This window comes from Macaca fascicularis, chromosome 4 (assembly GCF_037993035.2).
Source record: "Macaca fascicularis isolate 582-1 chromosome 4, T2T-MFA8v1.1".
Lineage (NCBI taxonomy): Eukaryota > Metazoa > Chordata > Mammalia > Primates > Cercopithecidae > Macaca > Macaca fascicularis.
In genome coordinates, this window is record NC_088378.1 from 165,778,941 (window position 1) to 165,806,154 (window position 27,214).

General features: G+C 46.2%; 1 protein-coding gene across 8 annotated transcripts in view; it reads right to left on the minus strand.

Moving 5' to 3' along the window:
• RREB1 (ras responsive element binding protein 1) overlaps positions 1-27,214 on the minus strand; it is a 147,329-nt gene that overhangs the window by 24,684 nt on the left and 95,431 nt on the right. For all 8 annotated transcript variants that reach the window (XM_015449923.3, XM_005554115.4, XM_005554108.4 and 5 more), the window contains exons 7-9: positions 16,115-16,259; positions 15,404-15,540; positions 867-1,056 (exon numbers count right to left, since the gene is read on the minus strand). In XM_015449923.3, the coding sequence (XP_015305409.3) occupies positions 867-1,056; positions 15,404-15,540; positions 16,115-16,259 (472 nt within the window). The remainder of the gene's footprint in view (positions 1-866; positions 1,057-15,403; positions 15,541-16,114; positions 16,260-27,214) is intronic.

The window sequence follows — 27,214 nt, forward strand, 5'->3', positions numbered from 1 at the left end:
TCTTGCTCTGTTGCCCAGGCTGGAGTGCAATGGTACAATCTCGGCTCACTACAACCTCATCCTCCTGGGTTCAAGTGATTCTCCTGCCTCAGCCTCCCGAGTAGCTGGGATTACAGGAGCGTGCCACCACATCTGGCTAATTTTTGTATTTTTAGTACAGATGAGGTTTCACCATGTTGGTCAGGCTGGTCTTGAACTCCTAACCTTGTGATCTGACCACCGTGGCCTCCCAAAGTGCTGGGATTACAGGCTTGAGCCACCGTGCCCGGCCCTAAAATTTTATTTTTGAGAAAATCTCTCTCTGCCACCCAGGCTGGAGGGCAGTGGCGTGATCATGGCTCAATGCAGCCTCAACCTGCTGGGCTCAAGTATCCTCCCACCTCAGCCTCCCAAGTAGCTGGGACTACTAGGTGCACACCACCATGCCTGGCTAATTTTTAAATTTTTTGTAGAGATAAAGTCTTGCTATGCTGTCCAGGCAGGTCTCAAACTCCTGACCTCAAACGATCCTCCTGCCTTGGCCTCACAAAGTGCTGGCATTACAGGTGTGAGTCACTGGGGCCTGGCCTACCAGGGTTGACATCTTAAACCTCAAAGACCCAAGAATGGGCAAAAGGCACAGAACAGCTAGACTGATGCACAAGTTCTTAGGATATTCAACCCCAAACAAGACTGCGCCCTTCTCAACCCAACAACCCAAGGAAGACTGAAAGGGCCAACGATAATTTTAAGAAAAAAGGTGTTATAAAAAAGACAAAGCCCAACCGACATTTTAAGGAAAGAAACCTCAGGGAGAGGAAGTTTAGTCTAACTGCGTGGACCATGGAAGGCAGTTGCTGGTTGCTTCCATGGGCTGATCAGAATACCTGAGAAATGCGAGGAAACTTCCTACAGGAGAAGTCCATGAATCCTAAGTCGTGGAAGCCAGCAGGAATCGAAGGGTTGTTCTGTATGAAAGGCCTGCCCATTGCATCCCTGGGAAGTTGTTTGTGGACAAGCGCGTTGTGACGCAGCAGTCCTCGATGTGTTCGAAAGGTGACGCAGCAAATATCACATCTAGGAGAGGAAACGGAGAACATATGAGGAGGCAGAAAGGGAGAACATATGAAGAAGCAGTTAAGTCAGAGTTTCTACTCTTCCAGCCTTATGTTTTTGTTGACTCATTTCAATTGAGTAAAATAAAAATGATATGATGTCAAGAAGCCAGGCTGCATGGTTAGCACCAAAAACCTCTTCCTTTAAAAAACATTGTATTCTATCAACTTCTGGATACCAAATCTTTGCAGGCAGCACAAGATGTACATACGACTTGAACACCCACAGTCTGGGCACAAGAAGAAGACAGCTGGGAACCTGAAGTCACCGTGGCAGACCTGCTCGCTCTCACCTCGATCAGGCATTAGGGATCATGTCAGAGGTTTCTCTCTCCCTCAGTTCACTGGATTCTAATGCTTAAAAGTCTAGAGAGTAAATGTTTAAAAGTCAAAAGAGCATATACATTTAAGTAGTAGCTAGAGCAATCAATCGGCATCCCTGGCATCTGACAGGGATAAAAATTATTAAACTTTCCAATCTAATTAGAAGTGACAGTGATTGTGCATTAAGTTGTGGTATTAGCATCATCATTATCTGAATGATAACCACGGTCCTCACGGACGGAGCTTAGGCACCCTGACAGCACAGCACATATGACAACCCCAGCAGGCAGGTGCGTATCATGACTCTCATCTTCCAGATGAACACTGGTGATCAAAAATACGAAGCAATGTGACTCATGCCACATAGCCAGTAAGAAGCACACATGAAATGTCAGCCTGAGTTCCTGCTCCCACCCATGCCTATCACAAGGCTGCCTCTCCTTCCTTGAAAGACTCCCACAGATGCAGTCCACTTCAAAATCTGACTCTTCATTTCAGAGATGATCTTTGACATCCTAAATGTTCCAGGCCACACAGATGCAGAGCAAACACCACTTTATAATATTGTCTCTGCTTTTCATACCAGTATTGTCTTCTAGGTCTTCACTGAGAACCATATTAAAAGTTTTACATCAGTGTGCAGATGGGTGGATAAAAACAAAATACCATCGTTATGGTATTATCAACATCTCCTAGACTTGCACGGAATGTAGTAGCCACCAAAGCCATATGTGGCTGTTCAAATTTAAATTAAAGTTTCCTCAGTCACTTCAGCCTTCTTTTAAGGGCTCAACTGCATCGGGAAGCACAGACACAATATGTTTGCACGATCACAGGATATTCTGTTAGACAACGCTGTATACCAAGCATCATTCCATGTATTTACGTGTGCAAGCGTAGCTGACCCTCACCCCCTCTAAGGGAGCTAGCTCCTTTTATCACTGTTTCAGCCAGGCAAAGCCACTTGCTTGCGTCCACACTGCATGCACCTCAGTGAAAACTTTTTTGAGAGAGAGTCTTCCCTGGAAATAAACAGATAACGAAGTCAGCCACGAAGCAGCTGCACTCACTTTCAGGAAGCACCGAAAGGAAGAAGTGTCAGTCTGGGCTGCCCTGCTTGCCTTATCACGCTGTAGCGGGCACAGCAGAACCCGGTCCTGCTGTGCATGCTCCTCCCCTGGCTCCCCTGTTCAGGCAGGGCCTCTCCTGAGCACTCTCCTGTCACTGCTCAGCTACCTTTGGAACCCCAACCCTGGGTTCCCATGAGCCACTCAAAACACAGCGTCCCTTTTGAGGGAATTCTGCTGAGCTCACCACTGTGGTCAAGGCCCAGGGAAGGGATGGGTCTGGATAATGAAGAACACCTTTAGGGGCTGGAAGTCCTCACACTGCGGGCCCAGACGTCAAAGTACCCAGCGGTCTAAATCACAGGCCACGAGACACATCCTGCGGGGAAGCAGAATGGATGCAGCCCCTCTGGGTGAGGTTCTTTCTGGCTGAAACACGTTCAAGCTCTGAGCTGTGCACACAGGGAGGACGGTGACCCTTGGAGGCAACAAGAGCCTCTGTCCTGGAGATGGAGCTCCTTCCTTCTCCCACCCCCAGTTCATTCTCCCCATGCTCAAGTTCAACTGCACCCTCCCCATGGTCACCAATCCATCACCTCGCCACCAGTTGGCTGAAAGATCTATATTGGACTGAAAGGCTAAGAGAAATGTCTGAATTGGGGAAATCTAACTCTGATCAGAGATATTTGATATATTCACAAGTGACTGAATGTTTCAGTTATGATATTATTTTGGCTATGCTTTTTAAAAAGGTCCCCTTTAAAAAAAGATATACAATGAAATACTTATAAATAAAACATAGAATATCTGGGATTTGTTTTGAAATTACCTCAGTTGGGGAAGAGAGGAAACAAAATTGGCTGTGAGCTGATAATCCCTGAAACTGGATAAGGGTACATGGGAGTTTATTATACCAGATTTTTGCAAGCCAAACTAAAGCAGAATCCTAGATTTTTATGATTATGGCATTCAACTGTGCACAGGTATCTTACCTAGCCTAAATTTGACAGCAACTAAAAAAAAACACTCTGTCCAATCTGCACTGCAAATAAGCCTTTGCAACGTAAGTTTCTGCAGAGACTATTCTTTTATTAAAACAACATTCCATCAGCTTATATAAAATTTAATTAAATTATAATAAATGATTACAAGTATTACAGACATAAACAGGTTGGGAAGAGACTTGACGTAGCATGCAAGTCAACTGCAAAAGGCAGGCAGGTAGGACTGAGAGGTGGCTGCAAACTTTCTGAAATGTGCACTACTCCTATAAAAAAGTTTTTCGTATGTGGTCCATATGTGTTTGTTGTTCAGCTGAGAATATGTATGTGTGTACACAGGTAGTATGTATATGTATTTATATACATATATATTTGCATATATGTAATGTGCCAGGTATATTACCAAATAGAAATTTTAAAACGGTGAGATAAAAAATATTTTTTTTTCCTTGTATCCTAGAGATCTTACTGAATACTCTTCACTTTTTTTTTTGGAGACAGAGTTTTGCTCTTGTTGCCCAGGCTGGAGTGCAATGGCGCGATCTCGGCGCACTGCAACCTCCACCTCCCCGGTTCAAGTGATTCTCCCGCCTCAGCCTCCTGAGTAGCTGGGATTACAGGCTTGCGTCACCACGCCCAGCTAATTTTTGTATTTTTAGTAGAGACGGGGTTTCTCCATGTTGGCCAGACTGGCCTCGAACTGCCTGCTCATCTGCCCACCAAGGCCTCCCAAAGTGCTGGGATTACAGGCGTGAGCCACTGTGCCCAGCCTTTTTTTTTTTCTTCTTAAAAAAAAAAAAAAAAAAAAAAAAGTCTGGCTCTGTTGCCCAGGCTGGAGTGCAGTAGCATGATCATAGCTCACTGCAGCCTTGAACTCCCGGGCTCAAGTGATCCTCCCACCTCAGCCTCCCTTCATAGCTGGTACTATAGGCATGTGCTACCATGCCTGGCTAATTTTAAAAATTTTTTTAGAGACATGGTGTCACCATGTTGCCCAGGCTGATCTCAAACTCCTGGGCTCAAGCAATGCCAACGTGTTGGGGTTACAGGTGTGAGCCACTGTGCTTGGCTACTCTCCACTTTTGAGACTTTTGTACTAGTGCATAGCCTATTGGTTATGAATATTTAGTGTGACTGGCATTAACAAGTAGGTTTTATGAAGGGAATGGAGAATGAATGCCTCTTAATATGGCAATTAGATTTAGAATTTACTGTACCTCTATGGTTGTAGTGATTTTTTCTCTTTTTTGAGGTGGGCTCACTATGTTGCCCAGACTGGCCTTAAACTCTTGGGCTCAAGCAATCCTCCTGTCTCAGCCTCCCTAGTAACTAGGGCTACAGGTGTGCACACCTACTTGCATTTTTAATAACATTGAGGTTTTTTTTGTCTCTTATGCCTGTGTCTGTCTTCTTCATTCTCTCACTCACCCTCAAAATCCCTCGTTTCTGGACAGCTTCATACGTAGTAGCTGATGAAGACATGAGAATAAAGACGTGGCAGAATTATCCAGTATTGACCACAAACTCTGTGTCCCTGGGAAGGCAGCTGTGGAGCAGTGGGTGGTAGGGGGATGTGGACTCAGGGACCAGAGACACCAGGTGGGGATCAGGGAGTTCAGATTGTATGACCTTGGACAACTTATTTCCATCTGCACTTCAGCTGCCGGCTATGTAAAATTTCCCAAACATGCCAAGAGATAAGAATCCCCACATGACCTTGTTAAAAAAAGCAGACTCCTAGATCACCCCAGATCAACTGAAATCAGAATAACTAGAGGATGGGCCTAAGAATCTGTATATGAACAAGCACACCAGCTGATTCTTATAGTTAGACAAGTTTGGAAGATACAGTGAGTTAGGTGTGAGAATCTGCTATCTAGAAATGTCTTAAAGTACAAGCCTGTTAGATTGTTAGAACTCCCAGAGAAAAGAAATTACCAATACTTTACTCATCTTTGTTACTTCTCGCCTGTTCCTTTCCTTCTCCATACCTCAGTTTCCCTTCTCATCTAAAACAGGGGGATCTTTGCAGTTACTGTGAATAACAAAGTCCCTTGAAAACCGCAAAGTACTTTTCCAAATTTAATCATTATGTTTTTGTACGACAGGAAAAAAGAAATCAGGAAAAGCCCGTTTCCTGGCCTGTTTTAGCCAACATGAAAAATCAGGAAAAATTGAGTTTTAATTTCAAAGGAACAGTGTTCTCTCTTCTCACAAGAACTTCACAATCGTCCTTACTACTTCTGTCTAACTGAAAGCCTCATGGGGAGAAAAGTGTTCTTTCTGACCAGTCTTCTGCCTCATCCCACCTGCTCCCTTTACCTGCCTCCTGAAAAGAAGTGTATGCTCTCCCAGCCTGCACAAGCACTCAACCTCCTAACAGAATCTAAGCAAGGTCTAAATCCACACTTCACACCCTTTTCATGGAATTTCAACTAAGGGACTTCTAGAAGTGTAAAGACATAAAACGTGAAAGTGGCAGAGAAAAAAAATCTGCTTTGAAATCAGAAGCATGTGGTGCAGTTGGTTAAAAGGAAGAAACACCCACAGAAAACCACTTGCCTCCCTGCCTCACACTCAGCACCTGTTGATAGACCTTAAATAAAACCAGTGTGGAAACCACCACCCAGAAACACTTGGATCAGCCCTATCAGGTGGAAACCCGAGGGTTCATCCAGCTTTCCCAAGGCCCGAAGGAGAAAGCTTTGCAACCTTGTTTCTAAGCAGCTCTTCAAGGACAATAGAGGCCACTGTAAATCTGTGGATGGAGCTGCTGGATGCAAAGCCGGCTGCAGGCATCAGGGTATTTGCAAACCTCCCTTGGGCTTGTCAATCTTCATTAAGACCACAGTCACTGGCCAGGTGGTCCCCACGACTCTCTCCTCACCCCGTCTGTGGTGTATCTCCACTCTGCCAGGGACTCATAAAGAGCATGATTGCAAAATACTAATATTTAGATGGGGCAGAACTGCACTCAGAGCCACAGGAGAGGGGAGGGCTGTAGGACAATTTCATTTTGCAAGAGATCTTGATAATGTGCCAGAGGAAAGGTTTACAAATCTGATTGGCTGCCTTTTGATTTTCTGGCAACAGAGATAACTCGATGTTGGAAACAGGGTAACTTTTCCAAATGGAAACTAACTTTGCTGTCAGTAAAGTAAATGTATTTGGGGGAAGTGTATCTCTTTGTAGGATTTAAAGAAATTAAGAACCCCACTGACCCTTTCAAAAACAACTTTTTCTTTAAAAATCACATTCAGAAATACATTACTTTCAGGAAGAAAAAAAAAATCATCAGGGGAAAAATCTCCAAAGGACAGATTAAGGTTAGATTCCACATGGAATCCAAGATGGACATTCAGCCTGACCTCAACTTACAGGAGCTGCTTAGCATATGTGAACTCCCAATCACTGTGCTCACAGAAATAAGTGTTTCTGTACCAAGACAGTGCACAAGAGCCTGTTTCACCCACCCCCCAGGCCCCCAGGGGACCTGCATTCTAGCACACGTTGGCCAATGTTTCTGTAAGAGGATAAGAAACTTTAATTTAGAATACTGGAATAGATTGGACCATTCCCCACCCCATGTATGACATTCCAGTCCCTGAAATGTGGGTCCTGCCTCCAGTGGGGCCGCTCCACTGTGGAGGTTCCCATTATAGGGTGGAGGAGCTCTAGCAGTTCTTAGGGTAGATGGTAGGAGGGGGCTGTGGTGTTCAGGTACGTGGAGGTGGAGCTCCCTGGAACAGCAGAGGTGAAGCAGCTGCCTGCACTTATCTCTTCAAAGCATCCCTTCCTCCCTCCCTTAGTATCAACTGTAATGTCCCTGGTGGCACTGGGTAGGTGAAGCAGAGAGGAGGGCCTGCGGGGCCCAGTGGAGGGAAATGCCTCCCAGGTCACAAGGTAAGCTGTTTCTACATGGCCGCTGGTATGTAAAGGCACAGATGACAGGAAGGTGGCTGCCAACACCAGGGGCCGGGAACCATGATCACAGAGACTCTTTGATATGTGCTTAGAGAAGTGCCTGTGGTTGTCAGTGACTAGACAGGCACTGTCACAGCCCTTCCTGTCCCTTCTCCAAAAATCAAACAGACAAGCAAAATCCCACAGTATACTGACTCTGACCCTTGCTGGGCTGGAAAGGGCACAGTGCTAACATGGTCAGAGAAGCCTGACTCCCACAAGAGCTGTTGAACTCCACACTGTCCTGAAGTCACAGAGACCCAACCGGCCAGCCACTGCCTGACCACGTGCCTGAGTCACTAAAGGCAGGAGGTACATAGGGCAAGGGGTGGGACCAACCAGCTCCAACAGGTCAAGAAAATACACTCAGTTGCTAGCTGGAGTTTTGTCCTTTCAATCCTCAGGGGACTTTAATACGACAAATAATGTTCTTATTCACACTCAGATTCACTAAGTCTTAAGAAAACAAAAGTAAATTAAAATTTTATTTTATTTTTGAGACAGCGTCTCACTCGGTCACCCAGGCGGCAGTGCAGTGGTGCAATCTCAGCTCACTGCAACCTCTACTTCCTGGATTCATGTGATTCTTGTGCCTCAGCCTCCCCAGTAGCTGGGATTACAGGTCTGAGACACCATGCCTGGCTTTTTTTTTTTGTATTTTAGTAGAGATGGAGTTTTGCCATGTTGGCCAGACTGGTCTCCAACTCCTGGCCTCAAGCGATCCCCTTGCCTTGGCCTCCCAAAGTACTGAGATTACAGGCATGAGCCACCGTGAGGCCCTAAAATTCTAAAAAGTCATTGAATTGATGGCTGTCTGTGCTACACAGCCTGCCTATTTAGGCAAGGCAGAGATATCTGTTCTTCTGACAGCAAATGTCCTTGGAAGAAGACAGGACATCCTTTTTTTTTTTTTTTTTTTTTAAAGAAAGTTGCACAATTCTGAGCTGGGGTAGAAATGCAGTGTGATAAATATGTTGTTATGCTGTACACATTCTTTAGAAGGAGTAATGGTAAAGAGGCAGCCAAAAATAGATCCATCAGTTTTGATACCTCACAGCAGAGTTAAGGTACTTATCAGGAATAACTATCACCGTTAACAGCATCAGCCCTGAAAAGGGCATGTGGAATCTGTAGCCAGTAACTGAGCCTAGTACCTAAAACGGGTAGGGTGCATGCCCAAAGGCAAATTTATCAGCAATGTGATTTACAGAAATGGAAAACAAGGACACCAAAAGTCTTTTTTTTTTTTTTTTTTAAACTTCTTAACCTTGTGGCTTAACAGTTTTGGGATTAGTTCCCCCAGTGCTCACTAACAGTAATACTTTATTCATCTGGTGACCTTAACTCTCTAGAACAAGATGAAAATCCCGAAGTCAACAAACAAGCCTTAACAGAGTAACCCAGAGATGAAAAACCGCTCAGGTGCTTCCTTGGGCTCTGTTCTCTGTCACGTAACTCCATCAAGTCTACCACTGTGACAGCTGAAGGACATATGACCTCCTCACAATCAGCAAGAAGGGTGAATTTTTTTTTTTTTAAACTACGCTAAGCATATTTTTGAAACGCTGCATTGGCAAATTTCAAACATCAGGAAACTCACTTCCTTAGAACCCTAGGGATCCCCCAACAATCTAAGGAAAGTGACGTGTGGTTCTGTGACGTAGAGGTGTCGAGTTCCTTCACGTTTCTAAATCTCTGCTTTCCACATAGTGGGATTAAGAAACATGGGAAGCAGGACTCAAACTAAATTTAAAGAGCCACTCCATTTCCCAATCTTTACAAAAGTGAAACTAGATAAAAACAGCTGTTTATAAGAGTAAAGGACAAACTGCTTTCATGTTCTCTACCAAGTAAATCACACATGGAATTTGACTCCTTTTCAATTCCGCTGGAATGGGATAGCCATAGAGTGGCACAACACCTATAACTGTAAATGTTGGAAGGTTTAAAATATTTAAAAATACATGCATTCTAAATAGTACCAGAAGAAAAATTGCATTTAGTATTTGTTACACTCTGAGGATTGTGGAATATCTCCCTTCATCCTCACAACAGTCTTCAAATCTATTTTCCAGATAGGGAAACCGAGTCACCACTTGTCCGAGGTCACAGAGCTGCCAGGCGGCAGGCTGGGACGGAGCCGGCTGGCTTCATTCCACTCTGCCGGGCTGTGCGTTCAGAGGACAGCTATTTGCAGATGCCCTGGCTCCTTATGTGACCCACACATCCCTAATGCCTGGACGCTGGCTCAGCTGGGAGCATTTCCTAACGCTGACACTCCCTGCTCCCTGCAACCCTCATCAGCAGAACCTGCGAAATACCTGCCGAGAAGCTGCCACTCAGCTTGGCCATTTCCTTCAGATACTGAATTCCTTCCTCATTATTGTGTTTTAATGGAGAGGCTGGCATTCCTTCTCAAAAGGGATTTCATGCTTCATTTTTCCTGTTCTGTCTCCAGAGGCCAAAAGGAGTAAGTGCAAACAACCTCTCCTCTAGAGTCTCAACCAACTCACACATTCCTCTCCTCTCAGCCCACCCTCCCCTGCCCATCTCAGGGCAGAGAACTGACATCCAACAGCTGCACTAATCTCTCCCAGTTGCTTCGAGCAACAGTGATGGCCCTGTGACAGGGCCCTGGCCAGGCAGCCGCCCCTCCCCATGCCCCAGGAACCCGCCTGGGTTGCACACGGCAACCCAATGCCCCACTCCGATTGTTCAACCAAACCAGCGTGGCGTGAAGCACTGGGCAGAGTCTGAGGACTTCATGAAGGGTGTGTAGTGGGCACCAAAGCTGGGTGGGCCACTCCTCGCTCTGGCCCTTGGGTGGGGGGCAGGGTAGTCCTGACCAAGGCTTCTGTACCTGTCAGGTGAGGGGTGGGAGCAGTCCTCCCCTCCTGGAGGGACCTCTGTTCACAGCCCCCAGAAGTGTTTAAAATCTGTTTCTGCCTGCCCAAGCCTCAGACTCATGGACTCTTGAATACAAGATGCTGACAAATATTTTATCTTCTCCCTGTTTTTAGGACGACATTTGACAGGATCAATACCGGGTAGACGATGAGTCGTCCTGGGGTCTCTGTAGGTGGTAGGTGTGCAGTGAAGGGAGGTAAACATTCCTTGGAACAGTCGAGAATGCAGGAAAAAGAAGGCATTTCCCTCTGGTGGCCCCACTACTAAGATACAGGCAGGGGGTGGTCTCAGCTGCCCTCCCTACTCATGGAGCCGAGGTGCCTGCTAGAGCCCCCTCGGGCTCCTTACGTACTAATTCCCAACAGAGATTTCATGTCATCACCTTGAACTCAGAGATGACCAGGGTCAATGAAGTACCAGACCCAGCTGGGCCCTGACCCAGAGGAAATTAAGTGAAGCCCCACAGCCTCTGATGTAAACAAGGAGAAGCTTTGCATCCACCAGATCCCTCTGCCTGGAATTTGAGGGAAACGTGCCCTCCTGGGCCGTGAACTCACCTCTGAACTTTGCTTTATAACCAACTAGCTTGTTTTGTGCCTAGCCCGTACCCTGTCTCAAACATCACTCTTTCCTTCAAGCCTGGGCAAGTGCCTGGCGCACAGTACAAACTCAATCATTTGCTGGGTACATTTTAACTGAAATGATGTTAACATTACTTATTACCCGAACTCCTTTCATCAGGGGGCCATCTAAGATTACACAATAACTTTGGCCAAGTTTCACCCTCAGCAGTGGCTGTGCCAACAGGGTGACCATCCAGCTGCCGCCCTTGGGCCTTCACACACAAGACACGGCTCGGCATCAAAGCTGCAGCCCTCCCTGCCATAGGTGGCTTGTCTGAAACCTCTCTGTGGACTGTTAAGCACCTGAAATGTGGCTGGTGTGGTGCAGTCAAGATGGGCTGGTGTCGCGCCACACACACCAGATTTCAAAGTCAGTACATGGAAGCAAGAATGTGAACCACATCACTCACAATTTTTCTGTTGATTATACGTTGACATATTTTGATGATATTGGTATACTCGAAGCATTATTCATTTTGTCTCTTTCTTTTCACTTTTAAAAACATGACTACTAGGGCCAGGCACGGTGGCTCACACCTACAATCCCGGCACTTTGGGTGGCTAAGGTGGGAGGATCACTTGAGGCCAGGAGTTCAAGACCAGCCTGGACAACATAGGGAGACTCTGTCTCTACAAAAAATACAAAAAAAATTAGCTGCATGGGGTGGCACATGCCTGTGGTTCCAGCTACTTGGGAAGCTGAGGTGGAAGGGTCACTTAAAAGCCTGGGAGGTCAAGGTGCAGTGAGTAATAATCATGCCACTGGACACCAGCCTGGGTGACAGAGCGAGATCCTCAAAATGAAATGAAATGAAATGTGGTTATTAGAAAATTTCAGGGACCCGCGTGGCTCGGATTCTCCTGCTGACCTGGATGCCCCTCCCAGCTGACTTCATTCACAGCAGGGTATGGCCAGTTGCTCTGTTCTATTCTGATGGACATTCAGTGCCCAGCAACATCCTCACACAAAGGATGTCCTCGGTGTAGCCGCCTGCTCTCTGAACACTCCGTCCCTCACCTCCAGTTCCAAATGCCAGCTCACCATAGCCTGACTCTGTTTCCTCCTCTGCCTTCTCTCCCTCATCTGGGGAGTCGTGGGGGAAGGGGGATGACTGAGCATTGGTCATGTCAGGGTGAAGCTAACACCCGACCGTAAGAGCTGGCATCTCTAAGGCAGCTTTGTATCTTCCTTTTGTTCTATGATAACATTTCATTCATTTGAAACACAGTGGAGTGGAGGGACATGGAATCGAGATTTACATGAGTTTGGATTTCCAACACTTTTTATTAAGGAACAATGGGCACGTTGCCAGTGTTGGTGGCGGGGGAAGGGAGACAAATGCAGGAGAGTGAGAAGGCAACAGCTGTTTTGAGTTACAAACCTCCAGTCTAAGCGGGTAGCATCCCACTGTGGTTCTGCTGCCTCTGGGGTTTGAAATGGAGCTGGTGTCTATTTTAGTTCTGGGTTAACAAGCTGTCTTGCCACCAGCTACTGTCCCAGTTCACCGCCCAGCTAGTCCCTGCTGGCGCAGGCTGCCCCAGGCCTCCTCTGATAGCAGGCTATTACGGGGATCGGCAGAGCAGAGAGGAGCAAAGGGAGATTAACCATGTTCTGTAATCAACTCTTTTTGGTTTCCATGCCAGCCCCACCCCACCTAGCAACAATTATAGATCGAGGCACAGGGCAGGGGGTGGTCTGTGTGCCCCCACAAAGGATGCCTGGCAACCTCTTCTTATGGGCCACCCCTCAGCCACAGCTGTGGGGCCAGCAAAGTGAGAGCCTGCCCAGAGGGGCCAAGTCCCTGTCAGGCTACAAAACTGTCTCAGCCAACCCCTCACCAAACACAGGGCGTTATTTGTAAACAGGTGAGGAAAATCCTCTAGGTCAGCTAGCTGGACATGCGGGACTGAGGGTTCAGCTTCACAGCCTGTCTACACCACCAGCCCTACCATCACTGTGGAGTAATCACTCACCAAATCCTGCCCATCCCAACCATGAAAAAAGTGATGAGCATCCAGTGCAACGCCCATCTCCAACCTCTGTGCAGAGGAAGCCTGGCCTCCCTGGAGCAGGTCCTTGCTCAGAGGACTGCTTCAGGAGAACCTCGTCCCTCACCCAGGTCAGCATTTCAGAAGGGGTCACTTGATCTGCCTCTATCGCTGCCACACACCGTGCTATGCAGGCTTGGACTGCTCAGAAATTGCTTGTGGGAGCCACATTATTTTTCCCGCAGAATAGAATTATCTAGACGGGGGTAAATGATAGTTTCTAAGGTGGTAACTGAGCACAGAATAATATGAAGTGAGAGAACGTACACAGAGGGGCTCAGACACAGCCTGTATTCACTGCAGCACCGGCTCTCAAGGCTGCTGGGTAGCCACGTGAGCAGGAGCTGGGGTCCCCTGTGCTGTTTCTGCCTCTGCTCATGATTCGCTTTGGGAGGCTCAGCTGATAATGTCATCTCTGCTCACTCAGGTCCTTGATCTAGAGAACTATTTCAGTATTTGCCACCCACTACAAGTCCATATCCTGGGGATGCTGTGGGCATTCCTGAACCTGTGAAGTTTCCCCATCTCTCAGAACTAGAGGGCCTGCACAGAGAGGAGCCATATGCTTTTTCCTGGTAGACAGAATAAAACAACTGTTAAGAAGCAGGCTTTGGGGCTGGGCATGGTGGTTCATGCCTATAATCCCAGCACTTTAGGAGGCCAAGGTGGGGCAGATCACCAGAGGTCAGGAGTTTGAGACAAGCCTGGCCAAAATGGTGAAACCCCATCTCTACCAAAAACACACAAAAATTAGCCAGGTGTGGTGGTACACACCTGTAATCCCAGCTACTTGAGAGGCTGAGGCAGGAGAATCGCTTGAACCCAGGAGGCAGAGGTTGCAGTAAGCCAAGATTGCGCCAGTGTACTCCAGCCTGGGAGACAAAGCAAAACTTTTCTCAAAAACAAACAAACAAACAAAACAAAAGAAAACAAAAGAAAACAAAAAAACAAGAAGGCTTTAGGAACACAAGGATTATCTAGTCCTGCCCTCCTTCAATTTGAAGGATGAGAAAACAGGTTCAGATGTAGCTGGCTGAGGTCCCGTATGAGCAGAGACAGGAGTGGGGTCTAGGCCTGACAACCAGTCTGTGCCCAACTCAATGATCACGCAATTTCTTGAGACTGGGGAGTTCCGTAAAGACATTTTATAGCACTTCAACTGTTCAGCAGTTTAAATTCTTCGTAAGTTCCTTTTTCCCTCACCAATGGAAAAATGTCAGGCTAATGTGATTAAGGATAATCATATTTGACCTGGCATCATCTTACTGTACAATTCGGCTTTTCCCTATAACATACGTCTTCAGCTTGCTCAGATTTTCCCATTCCTAAGTCACAGCTAAACACGTGTCTTCAAGAAGGAAATCTGGTCCATATATCAGGGATTCAGGCAAACAGATGCCCAAATTCCTGCATTCCCAAGCTGTCTTCTAAAACCCAAAGCTGCACGCATGTATGGCCCCGCTCTGTGCTTGTGACCCTGCAGCTGTGTGTGACTTCCAGGATGGGCTACTTTCAAGTCTCTCAACAACAGCAGGGGTTCCTAAGTAGTTCTTTGTTCTTTCCAATGCTTAAAATCTCTGGCAGATAACATTTTTAAAGTGGCAATTCTCTACGAAAAACTTCCAAATCTATCAATTCATCAAGAATACAGGACTGACTGCCTGATGAATTATGAGAGAAGGTAGAGAAAGATGAGTCCCCTGAATTCTTCTGGGAAGTCCTGTCACTACCCATGTCTTCTGCCTGGCAAGGCTGAGGATCAGAAACACTGGAGCTGGGAAGCCCCTACAATTGAAGCTGGATGGCAGAGCAATCACTTTTTTATTGAAACATATCAGGCTCCATTTTTGGCCAAGTATCCTGCACTAAGCAGAACTTTCTCTTACCCCAAAATGGCTTCTCAGGTTTCTGTGCTATGAGGTCTAGCTCAGTTCAAACACTTCTTAGTGCCTATGATGCACCAGTTCTGTGCCGGGGGTATCCAACACACAGGCTGTCCCTGTTTGGGCCACATATTCATGCATTGCTAATAGTCATTTGAGTGGCAACATCTTTTGCCAAGAAAATCTACCTGTTGTCCAAGAACACCCGTGACAGCAGACTCCCCAGTGTTCAGGGGCTCACTGGTGACTACTCAAGGGGCTTTGCTGAGAGAAAGAAGGCACAGTGAACTATGTGAACACCCTGTGGATACAGCCACCCTCTGACAACTCTCAGCCAACTTCTTCCTCACACCAGTACTTTCTGAACTGCCTCCCTAATGTTGTGCACAAGTTCAATCACTGGAGCCCAGTGTGGAGTAATAGGACTTAAGAACATTGTCACATGCCAAGAGAAACAGGAATGAACAAGGTCTAGTTCACCCCTTCTCCTACCTTAGTGGGTTATCTGAATGGGTCTCCATGTGGGTCTCCAGTCCATACTTGCAAACAAACTCCTTGAAACATACTGGGCAGTGAAAGACTTCATCAGCCTTCTTCTCCAAGTCACCTGACTGCCCATCTTCTACCATCTGAGGGAAAAGGAAAAAAGTGAAGTCACGAGGGAGGTCTCCCACATGGGATGGCTTCAGAAGAGAGGCCAATGCTAAGTTCAGAGATTTACAATAATAAAAGGCAAGGGTTGCATTATCCAATCCTGATTATTAAGGACCTGACCATTCATTCATTCACACAACAAATACTCGCGGAACACTACCATTCATCCACCCACCCACCCACCCACCCACCCACCTGACAAGTACTTATGCAGCACCTGGTATCTGCCAGCACTGGTAATAAAAAAGTGAGAACAAGAGTCCCAAACGCTTTTGAAGCTTGCGTTTTAGCTAGAAAAATCAGGTAGAAAGCATGGAAACAACTGTAAAAGCTCTTCATTTCATCTCTGGGCTCAGCAAAGGGGCTCCAAAGAGGAAGTGCACACTAGCACTCTTCTCTCAGACACTCTACAGAAACAGTATGGGAAAACACAGCTTAAGAGCTTAGGATGGATGTCTGCCAAGTCTCCACACTGAGAAAATAAAGATTAGTGGTATTTCTGACAGAAGTCCCATAAGCAGGTGAATCTGCGCTGGGAGCCAAGAGGACCTTTTTAGCTGGTGCTGGGTCTTCTCTCTCTGACTCGGCATCGTGACTCAGTTTCCTCTTGGAGGACAATCGCCTACGTTTCAGAGGAGATGGAGGGGCTGTGGCTGTGGCACTGTTAGGGTCCTTCTCATGGATCTTCATATGTCTGAAAAGAACACACACACAATGTGATCTTTAGAAGTCAGTTCATTTATGTTTTTAATATTTTATATTTAGGCATTGGTACTTAAATTTTCTTTAGTTAAGAGACATGAGATATAATTTATACAGTGACTTCTGTCTTTCTAAAACTCTATAATCTCCTTGAACCTCTCTAAAAGCTCTTCCAAGTGCTGTCCAAAAGTGTCGCTCAATGCCTTGCTGTTCACTAGAAGACATTCATGAACTTAACTGGCATTAACGAGATGAAAACAAACTATCTGGTGACCTGATCCACTCATGCAGACAAAAAGTACTATTTTAGGACATGGAATTCTATAGAATAAAGAATTCCCAGATGCTAAACTGTTCCACTAGTTCATAAACTAAGTGCTAATGCTATCCTTGCCCCCAGAACCCACCTCCCATCTATCTGTTGTACACATCTGTCTTTTCTGCTTTGGAAGCATTTTGGTGGTCAAATTCGAGACATGCTAACAGAGCAAATGTCCAGAGTGCTTAAGACCTGAAAGCAGTTCCCTGTTGTTCGTAGTATTATGTGGATTTATAGATCACAAGAGTTAACTCGGACAGTAGAATGAAAAAGTTACATGCGGTAACTCTAATATCTACAGGACTAGGCTACCCATATGATAAGAAAGTATTACGTAAAATATGTGTATGTCTATTCCAAAAAGAGAGTCTTATAGGTTATTCAACTTAAGTAACCTTACTTTACTGACTTCTAAAACACACATTCTAAGAACAAGGTCCCAAGATATACAGGAAACAAATGACATTACAAATGAATAGTGAGTTTTAATTTCCTAATTTTGCAACATAAAAATGATTTAGTTTTGCCAATGACAATCATCATGACCATCGTCATATAACTGTGGTTGAACTGTGCCAGATTTAGGACCACAGTCACAGCTTTTTATGAATAACTATTTTATAGGATTATCTTGCTTGAGAAATTCTCAGGAGTAGGGAAAGACAGCAAAATTTTCATGAGCTATCCTCTCACCCTTCTGAAAAGAAGTTTCGCTCTCTTTTTAGCTGTACTCTCCTTTTTTGTTGCTGTTGAGACGGAGTCTTGCTCTGTTGCCCAGGCTGGAGTGCAGTGGCATGGTATTGGCTCTCAGGAGGTCACGGTTGCAGTCAGCTATGATCATGTCACTGCACTCTAGCCTGGGAGACAGAGTGAGAACCGATCTCAAAAAAAAAAAGAAAGAAAGAAATAGAATAATAATAAAGAATCACAAACAAACATTATTTAGTTCTTGGCCTCCTAAAGCCTTGTGAAAGTTAATGGGAATAAATAGCTTTGTTCTAAGCACCACCTCTATTCCAAAGTGATTGTGATTTGAGGACACCATCCCTCAATATCGGCATTAGGAGCAAAAAAGAAAGGCTGGCAAGTTTTTGACACTCCAATTTTAGAAATGCTCATTTTAAAGAAAGCATCTAAGAGTTGAGAAAGTATGATAAGAGATGTAAACTAGCATCAAATCAATAAATTACTCAAAGTGAATTTTAATTAACAGAACCCACACCCTTTTCTACAGTTGATATGAGAATATTAAAAATTAAGAGGTTGACAACTATAAACAGTTCATGAGCCCATTTCAAGCAATATCTTTTGAAAAATAGGACATAATATTTATAAAAATACAAAATGATACTTAATTATTTTGTTCTTGGGATTTGTGAAAGAAGTTGTTTTCATAAAGGAGGGACTGAGGCCAACACTTAGTGAGGGCCTAGCAGGAACCTTAGACAGATCATTATTTCCATTTTGCAGATGTGGCAGCTGACGTGCAGGGAGGTCAACCTGCCCACAGCCTCAGAGCTTGATTTGACCTATGTGCGCCGACTCTGAGCTCATGCTCTTCCCCCAACCCCAACCTCTCTCTCAAGACCACGCCAGTCAGTTAACTCTGTTCTGGATCACCAGCTGGAATTTAGGGATACAACCTGAACCTGGACACTTCCTCTCTGGTGGACTGTGGCCACAGGTGGCACAGTTACTACCAAACTTCAACAGGAGAGTGAAGGAGGTGAGGAGCCCACAGCTCAGGCATAGAACGCTGCCACCTCCAGTTTTGCTCAAGGACTGCAGAGCCTCTATCCTAGTCTGGAAAGCTGGGGCTGCCCTTGAACTGCATCACTCCTAGAAGCGGCAGAGCGACAAAAGCAGGCCAAGACAGTCTGACAGACGGGGCTCACTCCAGTTCTCCCACTGAGCCCCAGAACCCCAGGTGCGAAAGCACAAGCACCGCTCCATTCCAGGGTGAAATCCCCAGCTACTGGGCACAACATGGGAAATTCTTGCTTTGTCCTTCAAACCACATGATGAGCAAAAGCCACGGGTGCATTGACAACCTCAATTCAGCCCACGGGTGAACTGCAGGGTTGGAGGGGTCCGGCCAGGTCTGACGATGGATGTGATGTAGTGAGAGATTCTCCCCACTGCTCTGACCCCTGCTCTGCTTCCCTGGCCTCCAACAACAGGAGTGGCAACTTGCGCTGTTCATTTCCTCCCAAAAGCTCAAAGGAAGTGGAGCCAGGATCATCATGATGAGACACTAGTGACCCCTTCCCCTCAAGCTGTAGCCAAAACAAATTAGGGGTGATGGGAAAGAGAATATTCTAATCCTTAGAAGGCCTGAGTCTTTCTCTCAGGGTTGATTTCAAGGGCTAATCTGTCTAAGTTCCATGCATCCTGAGAGTCAATAAATGACAAGGAGCCCATGAACTGGACGGGAGCTGGGATGGGATTCAGCCCTCTATTCTGCATAGAAAGTCCCTCTCCACAACAGACTGGAGGCATCACCATTTAGTTCTGCTTGGACACTTCCACCAACAAGGACTTCTCCATTTTCACCGGCTGTTCTAATTGTTTTTTTTTTTTTTGTTTTTTTGTTTTTTTTTTTTTTTTGAGACGGAGTCTCGTTCTGCTGCCCAGGCTGGAGTGCAGTGGCCGGATCTCAGCTCACTGCAGGCTCCGCCTCCCGGGTTCACGCAATTCTCCTGTCTCAGCCTCCCCGGTAGCTGGGACTACAGGCGCCCGCCACCTCGTCCGGCTAGTTTTTTGTATTTTTTAGTAGAGACGGGGTTTCACCGTGTCAGCCAGGATGGTCTCGATCTCCTGACCTCGTGATCCGCCCGCCTCGGCCTCCCAAAGTGCTGGGATTACAGGCTTGAGCCACCGCGCCCGGCCCGGCTGTTCTAATTGTTAAAACCATCTCCCTCACATGGAGTCACAAATTCTGTCCTTGCTTTAACTGTCTATCTGTCCTCAAGGGAGATGCTGTGGTATAGCATCAGTGTATGTTCTCATCCGCGTGGCAGCTCTTCCAATAGTGTAAGAGGACTACTGCGCTTCTGTAATGTGTTCTCTTTTCAAAAGCGAACAGCTCCCCTGAAGCTCTGCTTGCAAGTCTGTGGAATTATACTGGTCCCAAGTAACCTTGGAATGCTCTCCAGTGTACAGGTATCCTTCATGAAATGCTGGATCCAGATGCAAATTCAGTCTGGATGTGATCTGACAGCTCAGAGCACATGGCTGGCACTATGACCTCCAGAAGCTACATAAAGGGAGCCTGGGTGGGTTCCATTGGGTGTGTTTATACCCTCAGTTCCTACCAAGTTTGTTGTCAATCACAACCCCCATGATTACTTCATTTACTGCTATCAAACCACATCTCCTCCATTCTGCACCTGAGCAGTACATCTTTTCACCTTCCAGATTGGCGAGGGTGAGAAAGTCTTACATTAACAATATGCGGTGCTGGTCTGGTTCAGAAGACTGGTACTCTCTCATCATTGGTGAGAGTAGAAATGAGTGACCGCCTTTCTGCAAAGTGGCTGAGCACTAGAGATATGAAGTTTAAATATGTATGATCTTTACCTCAGTAATTCCTCTCCTAGAAATCTGTCTTAAGGTCTAATAACTGAACAAGTGTGCGGAGATCCATATATAAGGATTCACATTTCAATGGATACATTGCATAAACACTAGCAGTGGCAGGAATTCCTACCAGCTGGTCTTAGTATCTTAAACTGGCCACTCTGCTCTTCCTCTTGCTCTCTTATTTTCCATTTTCTATCCAGCAGTCAGACTGAGCATCTAAAACACAGGACCAATCATACCACTTCCCTGCTTAAATTCCTCTGACAGTCCCATTCTTAGAATTAAACTAAATCTGGCTTCCACCTATCTGCTAGACTTCAACAGTGGAGCACCCTGCCCTCTTCCATCCCAAGGCCCTTTCAGACAGACTAGCCCCTGTGGGTCCCTCAAACGCATCCAACTAGTTCCCACCTCCGGGACTCAGGTGCTTGCTATTTCTGTCTGGAAAACTGCACCCCAGACCTTCCCAAGCCTGGCTCTTGCCGTCCAGGTTTCGTGCCACGTGCCTCTCCTGCAAAGCCTTGCCTGAGGCCCCACACCCCACCTGTGCAGATGCTCTCATGCCCACAATTTAGTGTTCCTTCCTCCACAGCACACAGCAGTAGTTGAATATACCATGTATTTTACTCGTCTGACTGTCCCCTCACCCTCAATTGAAAGTAAGTTCCATTACAGCAAGAACCTGGTCTCTGTTGTTCTCTGCATGAGCCCTGGTGGCACATAGGTGTTGGTCAGTAAGTATCTGCTAAACTGCTGGATGGAAGCACAAACAAATAAATATTTGCTGAATTCCTGAATGGACAAATGAAGGAGTGAAGGAATGAAGTGTATGTAGAAAATGCTTGCTTCACTCAGAGTATTACTATGACATTTATTCTCAGGTTCCAGGACACCTTACAACTTGCCTTGCTAGAATTTGGTGTGAGCAAACCTGACATGAGATTGTGAACAGTGCCACATTGTAGGGACTTCAATCGAAAACACTCTAACTATGAACACTGAGGACATGTTAATCTTTTCTTATTGGAATTCATGTTTGTTCATTCCAAACAATACCTACACTCATTATAGAGAGAGGTTAATGTAAAATCCAAGTATATTTCTGCTTTTCCATAAAATTCTGTGATTCTCTTTTGGAAGCATGACACTTTAATAGTAGGAATCCTGCCGCACTGTGGTCTAAGGAAGGAATTTTATCAGAACTTTTGGAGTCAAGAAGTTTTATCCTATTCATAACACCCAAAGAGGCTTTTACAGTGATAAACGAACACAAATATTGCAGATGTTTTTTAAACTTGGAAAAAAAAAACCCCCCAAATCTGAGCACTTTTTGGCACAACTGGAGCCTACTTTGAATCTAGGAGTAGATGCTGATTTTCAGCTTAAATGGCTTTTCTCCCACAAGTGTAATCATTTGCTTTCTAAAATTTGAGATGGTCCATTGTAGTAGGGTAGGTTATCTGTGACAATATTGAAAACATCAGAGTTAAACCAAAGAGTACACCCTGTGCAAGGGCTGAAGGCTGGTCAATAACTCCGGGGAGACAGACCAATCCCTAAAACCTGACCCTCCCTGCCTCCCTGAATGTTCTCCTTTCCAGTTCCAAATACAGGAACTTTCTGCTGACCTTCTTTAGGCATGTTAAGTCATTAGATTTGGGAATGGGGTAAAGCTCTTAGCTATTCAAGCACTGGCTTTCTCTGAGCAGCAATCAGGAATCTGGGTGGGAAGATGGTGTAGACAGACACCATGTGATGCAATGAAACTTTTGGGTGGTCTCTGAGCAGTGACACATTTGAGACGTGTGATCTTTGTTCTGCCACCAGTAACCATGGAGACTCCAGAGAAACTTGGGCTCCCTCAGCTTCAGTTTCCACACTGGTAAAATGAGGACAATCCTGTCAGTCTCCTAGAACACCAGTATTCCCTCTGTAGGCTTCTGACCAGCAGCATGGGCACCATCTGGGAGCTTAATGCAAATAAAAACCCCTGAGTCCCACCCCAGACCTGCAGACTGGTAGGCACTGGGTCAGGGCCCAGCAGTCTGGCTTGCACAAGCCCCGCAGGTGATACTGAAGCCTGCTTAAGCATGAGAACCACAGGATCATAGTGAACTTCTCCAGCTCTCTGCACCGTTTGCAGGTTTGGTTAACCATTTGACCAGGACGCTAACATTTTTGGATACCAGCATTAGACATCTCCCAGACTCATCTTCCAATATACCAGCAGTCTCTGCATCAGTTTACCAGGCATAAATGCTTAACCAAAAAGTTGGGAAATTTAACATTCTTAAAATTCTTTTGGGGGCAAAATCCTCTGGGAAACTCTCGACCAGTTTAAATGTGATCCAAACCAAAGATTACTTGGTCATAGCTGCCGTCACAGCAGGTCTCAGACATTCTTCAAGCTCTCCGTGTGTAATTTACGTGTGAAGGTTAAACCTCAGGAGAAATATAGACACTTCCAGTATTTGCTAACTTTTCAGTCTCAATTTCCTCCTAGGACTGTTAATGGAGAAGCCGACTCATTTGATACTCTGAGTGAATGGTACTATGAGGAAAGTCACTCTGTCAGGACACAGGACGCTGTATACAAAGCACACACAGCACGGCCCAAGACATGCCAAGCCAGAGGCAACAGGTTCAAACAGGGTCTGGCAGGCTGGTTATAGAGACATCCTCATCCGTACCTGGTGCTTGCTTTTTTTTTTGTCCAAAAAAGCCTTGTGATAAACAAAGAGGGAGTGAATAAGATTAAGAACCTCCACAGCTGCACAACCTACATTTCTGGCCAAAGTACGTCTCTAGAAAGATGTGTGTATGCTTTCATAACAAATGCCTAGGAGAGGAGCTCAGTGTGCAGGGGCTGTGGATGATGCTTGTAATGCCAATCAAGTTCTATGCAAGCAAATGGGGGACGGAGAGCAGACAGAGTGGGAGGGGGTGAGGGGAGTACAGCAAGGTGGCAATTCCTGGTGTGGCCCCACCTGTAAAGTGCAGAGGCACCTTCTAGTAATTCAGGTGTTGTTTGGGTTCAGTCATGCCTGTCCGGAAGGCAGGTCACACCAGCTGTCCCAGGGTGTGGAGGAAGGTTAGACAATGCGTAAGCACCTGTGCTGACCCCCAAAGCCAGCCATCTTAGAGAAGTCCAAAGTCAGCCTGGCATGAAGTGTAAGCCCGCAGTCCGTAGGCTCGCTGTGGGAATGCCGTCAGCCAGGTGGCTCCCAGGGCTCTCGGGATGCTCCTGGTGAAATGCACCGCACACTGCAGCCACCACCAGAGGCCGGTTAGATCCCGCAGCCTCTGATGTGGGCAATGTGGCCCATGGAGGCCGTGACAAAGTCAAGCTTTGTGGCTGATACTGAGGTTTATTCCTACTGCCTTCATTCAGGGAGGTGTCTGTAAAGACCACATGCTCCACAGCACAGATTTCCTCTACAAGCCCCCCTTTCCCTGCAATACTAGGGCAACATGTCCCCAAATAGAGAGCGTCTCTCATCTACTGACTGTAGCATAGCATTCCAATGGAGCCAGTGTAAGGATACAGTTAAATTTGATGAGATTTAATTTGAAGTCCAGGTGTACCAGGGGTTCATTTTCATGTTCCTTGTAAGCAAACGCTTTGGCAGGCTCTCAGTCTCCACTGCTCATCAGCCCAGAGCTTCTCTCCAACCCCAGGCGTGGGGTCATGGCTCTCCAGGCTGGACCACCATCTCTGCTCTCCTGCCTCAGGTTCCTTGGCAGTATTTGGAGACAGCAGTTCCTTTTCTATCTTGGTCCTTCTGGTTTCTTGGTACAGATACTTCCTTAATGATGAACTGAGCTAGAATGATAATGCCTGAAGAATATATATTCTTTTCTTTCTGGAAACAGAATCTTGCTGCACCACCCAGGCTAGAGTGCAGTGGTGCGATCCAAGCTCAGTGCAGCCTCGAACTCCTGAGCCCAGCGTCAAGGGATGACATTCTCTTGCTAATGACTGTCTACTTAGAAAACTGAGGCCCCTTCTCTGCTACCTCTACAGCTCCTTCCTCCTCTCGACTTTCAGATCCAGTAGCGGGTAGGGGGTGTTGGCAGTCAGTCCACATTAACCAGCACCAACCTTTTAAAAATCTTTTACTCTAGACATGATGCCTAACTGCCCTGCCCTTGAATCAGTAACACCCTACATCTGCTTGTGCTTGTCTTTTTCCCTTACCTGCTTATTTATGCTAAAATAAATGTTCATGTTATTTGGTCCCCATACCTATTTACAAAATCCACAAAAATACACAGTACATATTTTCATACAAAATCAGACATTCTTAAAAACAAACAAAAGACCTCAGAAGTTGGATGAACTGACGTTTCTCTCACCCAAAGAGAACTCTCATTAACACGGAGCTGCAATCGGCCGGCTAGGCCCTTCCTGGATGAGTCCAGAGACATCAGTGGAAGGCTCCCATTTCCCATGGACAGGCCTTAGATACCTCAGGGCAGCCGCTGTGTTGTCATGGCCTCTTCTTCTTTCCCAGGCTAACCTCCCTCGGTTTCCTCAACACTTACATGCAGCCTGGGGTCCAAATCCCACACCCATGGCTGGCCTCTCCCAGCAGGGACGCTGAATATCCTCATATTACAGTGTGAGGTGATGGTGCCCCAACTTAAGTCATCATTCCCAAAGTGACCTCAAGAGCCCAGAGCTGTCCCCTCTGAGCGAAGCCATCACCAGCCACCACAGAGACCAGCTTCCCAGGGCAACGGCTAAAATCATATATGCCAACCCCCACACCTAAGCTTCGTAGGAGGAGGGAAGTGCTGAAGTCACAGAGGCCATTTCCCACTTCAGCTTGAAGGGAGACCGCTTGAGGTGTCCTCAAGAAGGCAGGACCTAGTCACTCACTCTGTGCAGGAGGAAGAGATGACTATCTTCATGACAGGGCAGTGCGAAGTCACTGCCACTCCTCAGCCAGTTCCAAAAGAGGAACAAGAAATGCACGGGCGGGGCCATCCCAGATGGTCGGCCACGCGCCCATGAGGAAAGTGGAAGGTGCAGTGGGCGAGTGCAGGAAGAAGCCTAGTGAAAAAGGAGAGCCACCCACTCTGGAGATGTTGTGTTATATTGCTTAGGGGCCACTGAGAAACTGCTGGCAAGGAAACGGGAACCAAGATTGGAGAGAGAATGATGAATATAAATGAATCCAAAGAGAAATGTCACCTCCCAAGACCAACCAGGTGACAGTCCTTCTGTATGACCAAGGCCGTTTATAGCCACTTTTATCTCAAACGGATGGACACGGTGCACACATGGCCCCTGTTCTCCAGAGATGTCGAGGGAGCAACAGTATACCATCTACTAACAGAAACCGGAGAGGAGAGCCCTGGAAGAACCTGCAGCATCGCAGACCTCAGTTTTCCCACCCATAAACTTGGAACAGCAGTCCTCTTGAGCAAGCTGGGTTATATAAGCATGAAGAGGAAGAATTAAGTGCTGACACCGCAGGACCAATGAACCCATTATGCAACTGAATCTCCGGTTTAAGGAAATACAAAATCTTTCTCCACTGAAGGCCAACAACCTTTCCATTAAGCATCCCAGAGCCCCAAGAGAAGCTGAGGACGGCCCACAGGCACACAAACGTGCCAAAGGTGAGATGAGAATCCGTATCATGAATACACAGGCTAAGACTTCAATGCTTCTTGTTCATGTTTCAGTGGGGAAGGTGGGATGGGCGCTGAGGGGGCAATGTTGCCACTAATCACCTTCCTTAACACATCAGAAAAAGGTTGACAGTGAGTGGGCACGCTTCGGGGTTTGCTAGCACCAGCTTGTTCAGCCCGAACAGGTCGGACAGGTTGGATATTTAAACAAAGGCGGAAAAATGTAAGGTATAAAACCCTGTGAACTGCTACGGTGGAACTGCTGCCAGGTCCCTGCAGGTTTCATTTTGTGATCTAATGCTGGAAGTCAGGCTCCCTCTTGACTTTGCCACTTTCGTGTTATGAAACTAAACTGGACACACACTCAGGACCTGTTCAAAGTCCTCAGCGCATCAGACAAGGGGCATGGTCGGCGAGGACACCAGGGCACGCTGCATTCCAGAGCAGAGGCCAGCTCCTTGCTCCTCATCCTACCCCCAGCAAGCCCATCCCTTACCTTCCCTAACCTAATTTCTCACTCTCACCCCTGCTTGCTGTTCAAGTGTGGGCAAGCATGATGTTCCAGATTCTGCTGCCATCCACCAGTTTTACCTGGTTTAAGACTGAGCTGCTGAAATAACTCAACAAGATATGTCAAAAATACTGTACTGCTCGCATTAAAGATAAAATTTATTTTGCATTTCCTTAGTTTCCAAAAAACAAACTAACGAACACCAACTCTGCTAAAACAGAAGAAAACTTAAGTTATAAATATTAGCATCCAGTTGACCAAATGACAAAAAACTAACTATGAGCCAGATCATAAATTTGAGAACTAGTGATAGGATGAAAAAGACTTGATTGCTGCTTAACACGTCCACTGAGGGGACAGTGTCCACTTGGACAGTTTTATGATTGTTATGCTCGTTGGCATAACTGAACTTGAACTTGGTCAGTTCAATTCAGAGAGAAATTCTAAATTAAAAGTAAGCATCAGCTACAAGGAGGTTTCTCAAATATTTCTTCAAAAATACAAAGTAAGCCGGGCATGGTGGCTCACGCCTGTAATCCCAGCACTTCGGGAGGCTGAGGTGGGTGGATCACCTGAGGTCAGGAGTTTGAGACCAGCCTGGCCAACATGGTGAAACCCCATCTCTACTAAAAATACAAAATTAACTGGGTATGGTGGCACATGCCTGTAATACCAGCTACTCAGGAGGCTGAGGCAGGAGAAATGCTTGAACCCAGGAGGTGGAGATTGCGCCACGGCACCCCAGCCTGGGCAACAAGAGCAAAACCCCATCTCAAAAAATTAAAAAAATATATATATATAAATAAACACATATACACACACATATATACCCATATATATAAAAAATAAGTTGTGCTGATTGTTAAAGGGTATTAGAAAAGAAAAAAACACAAAG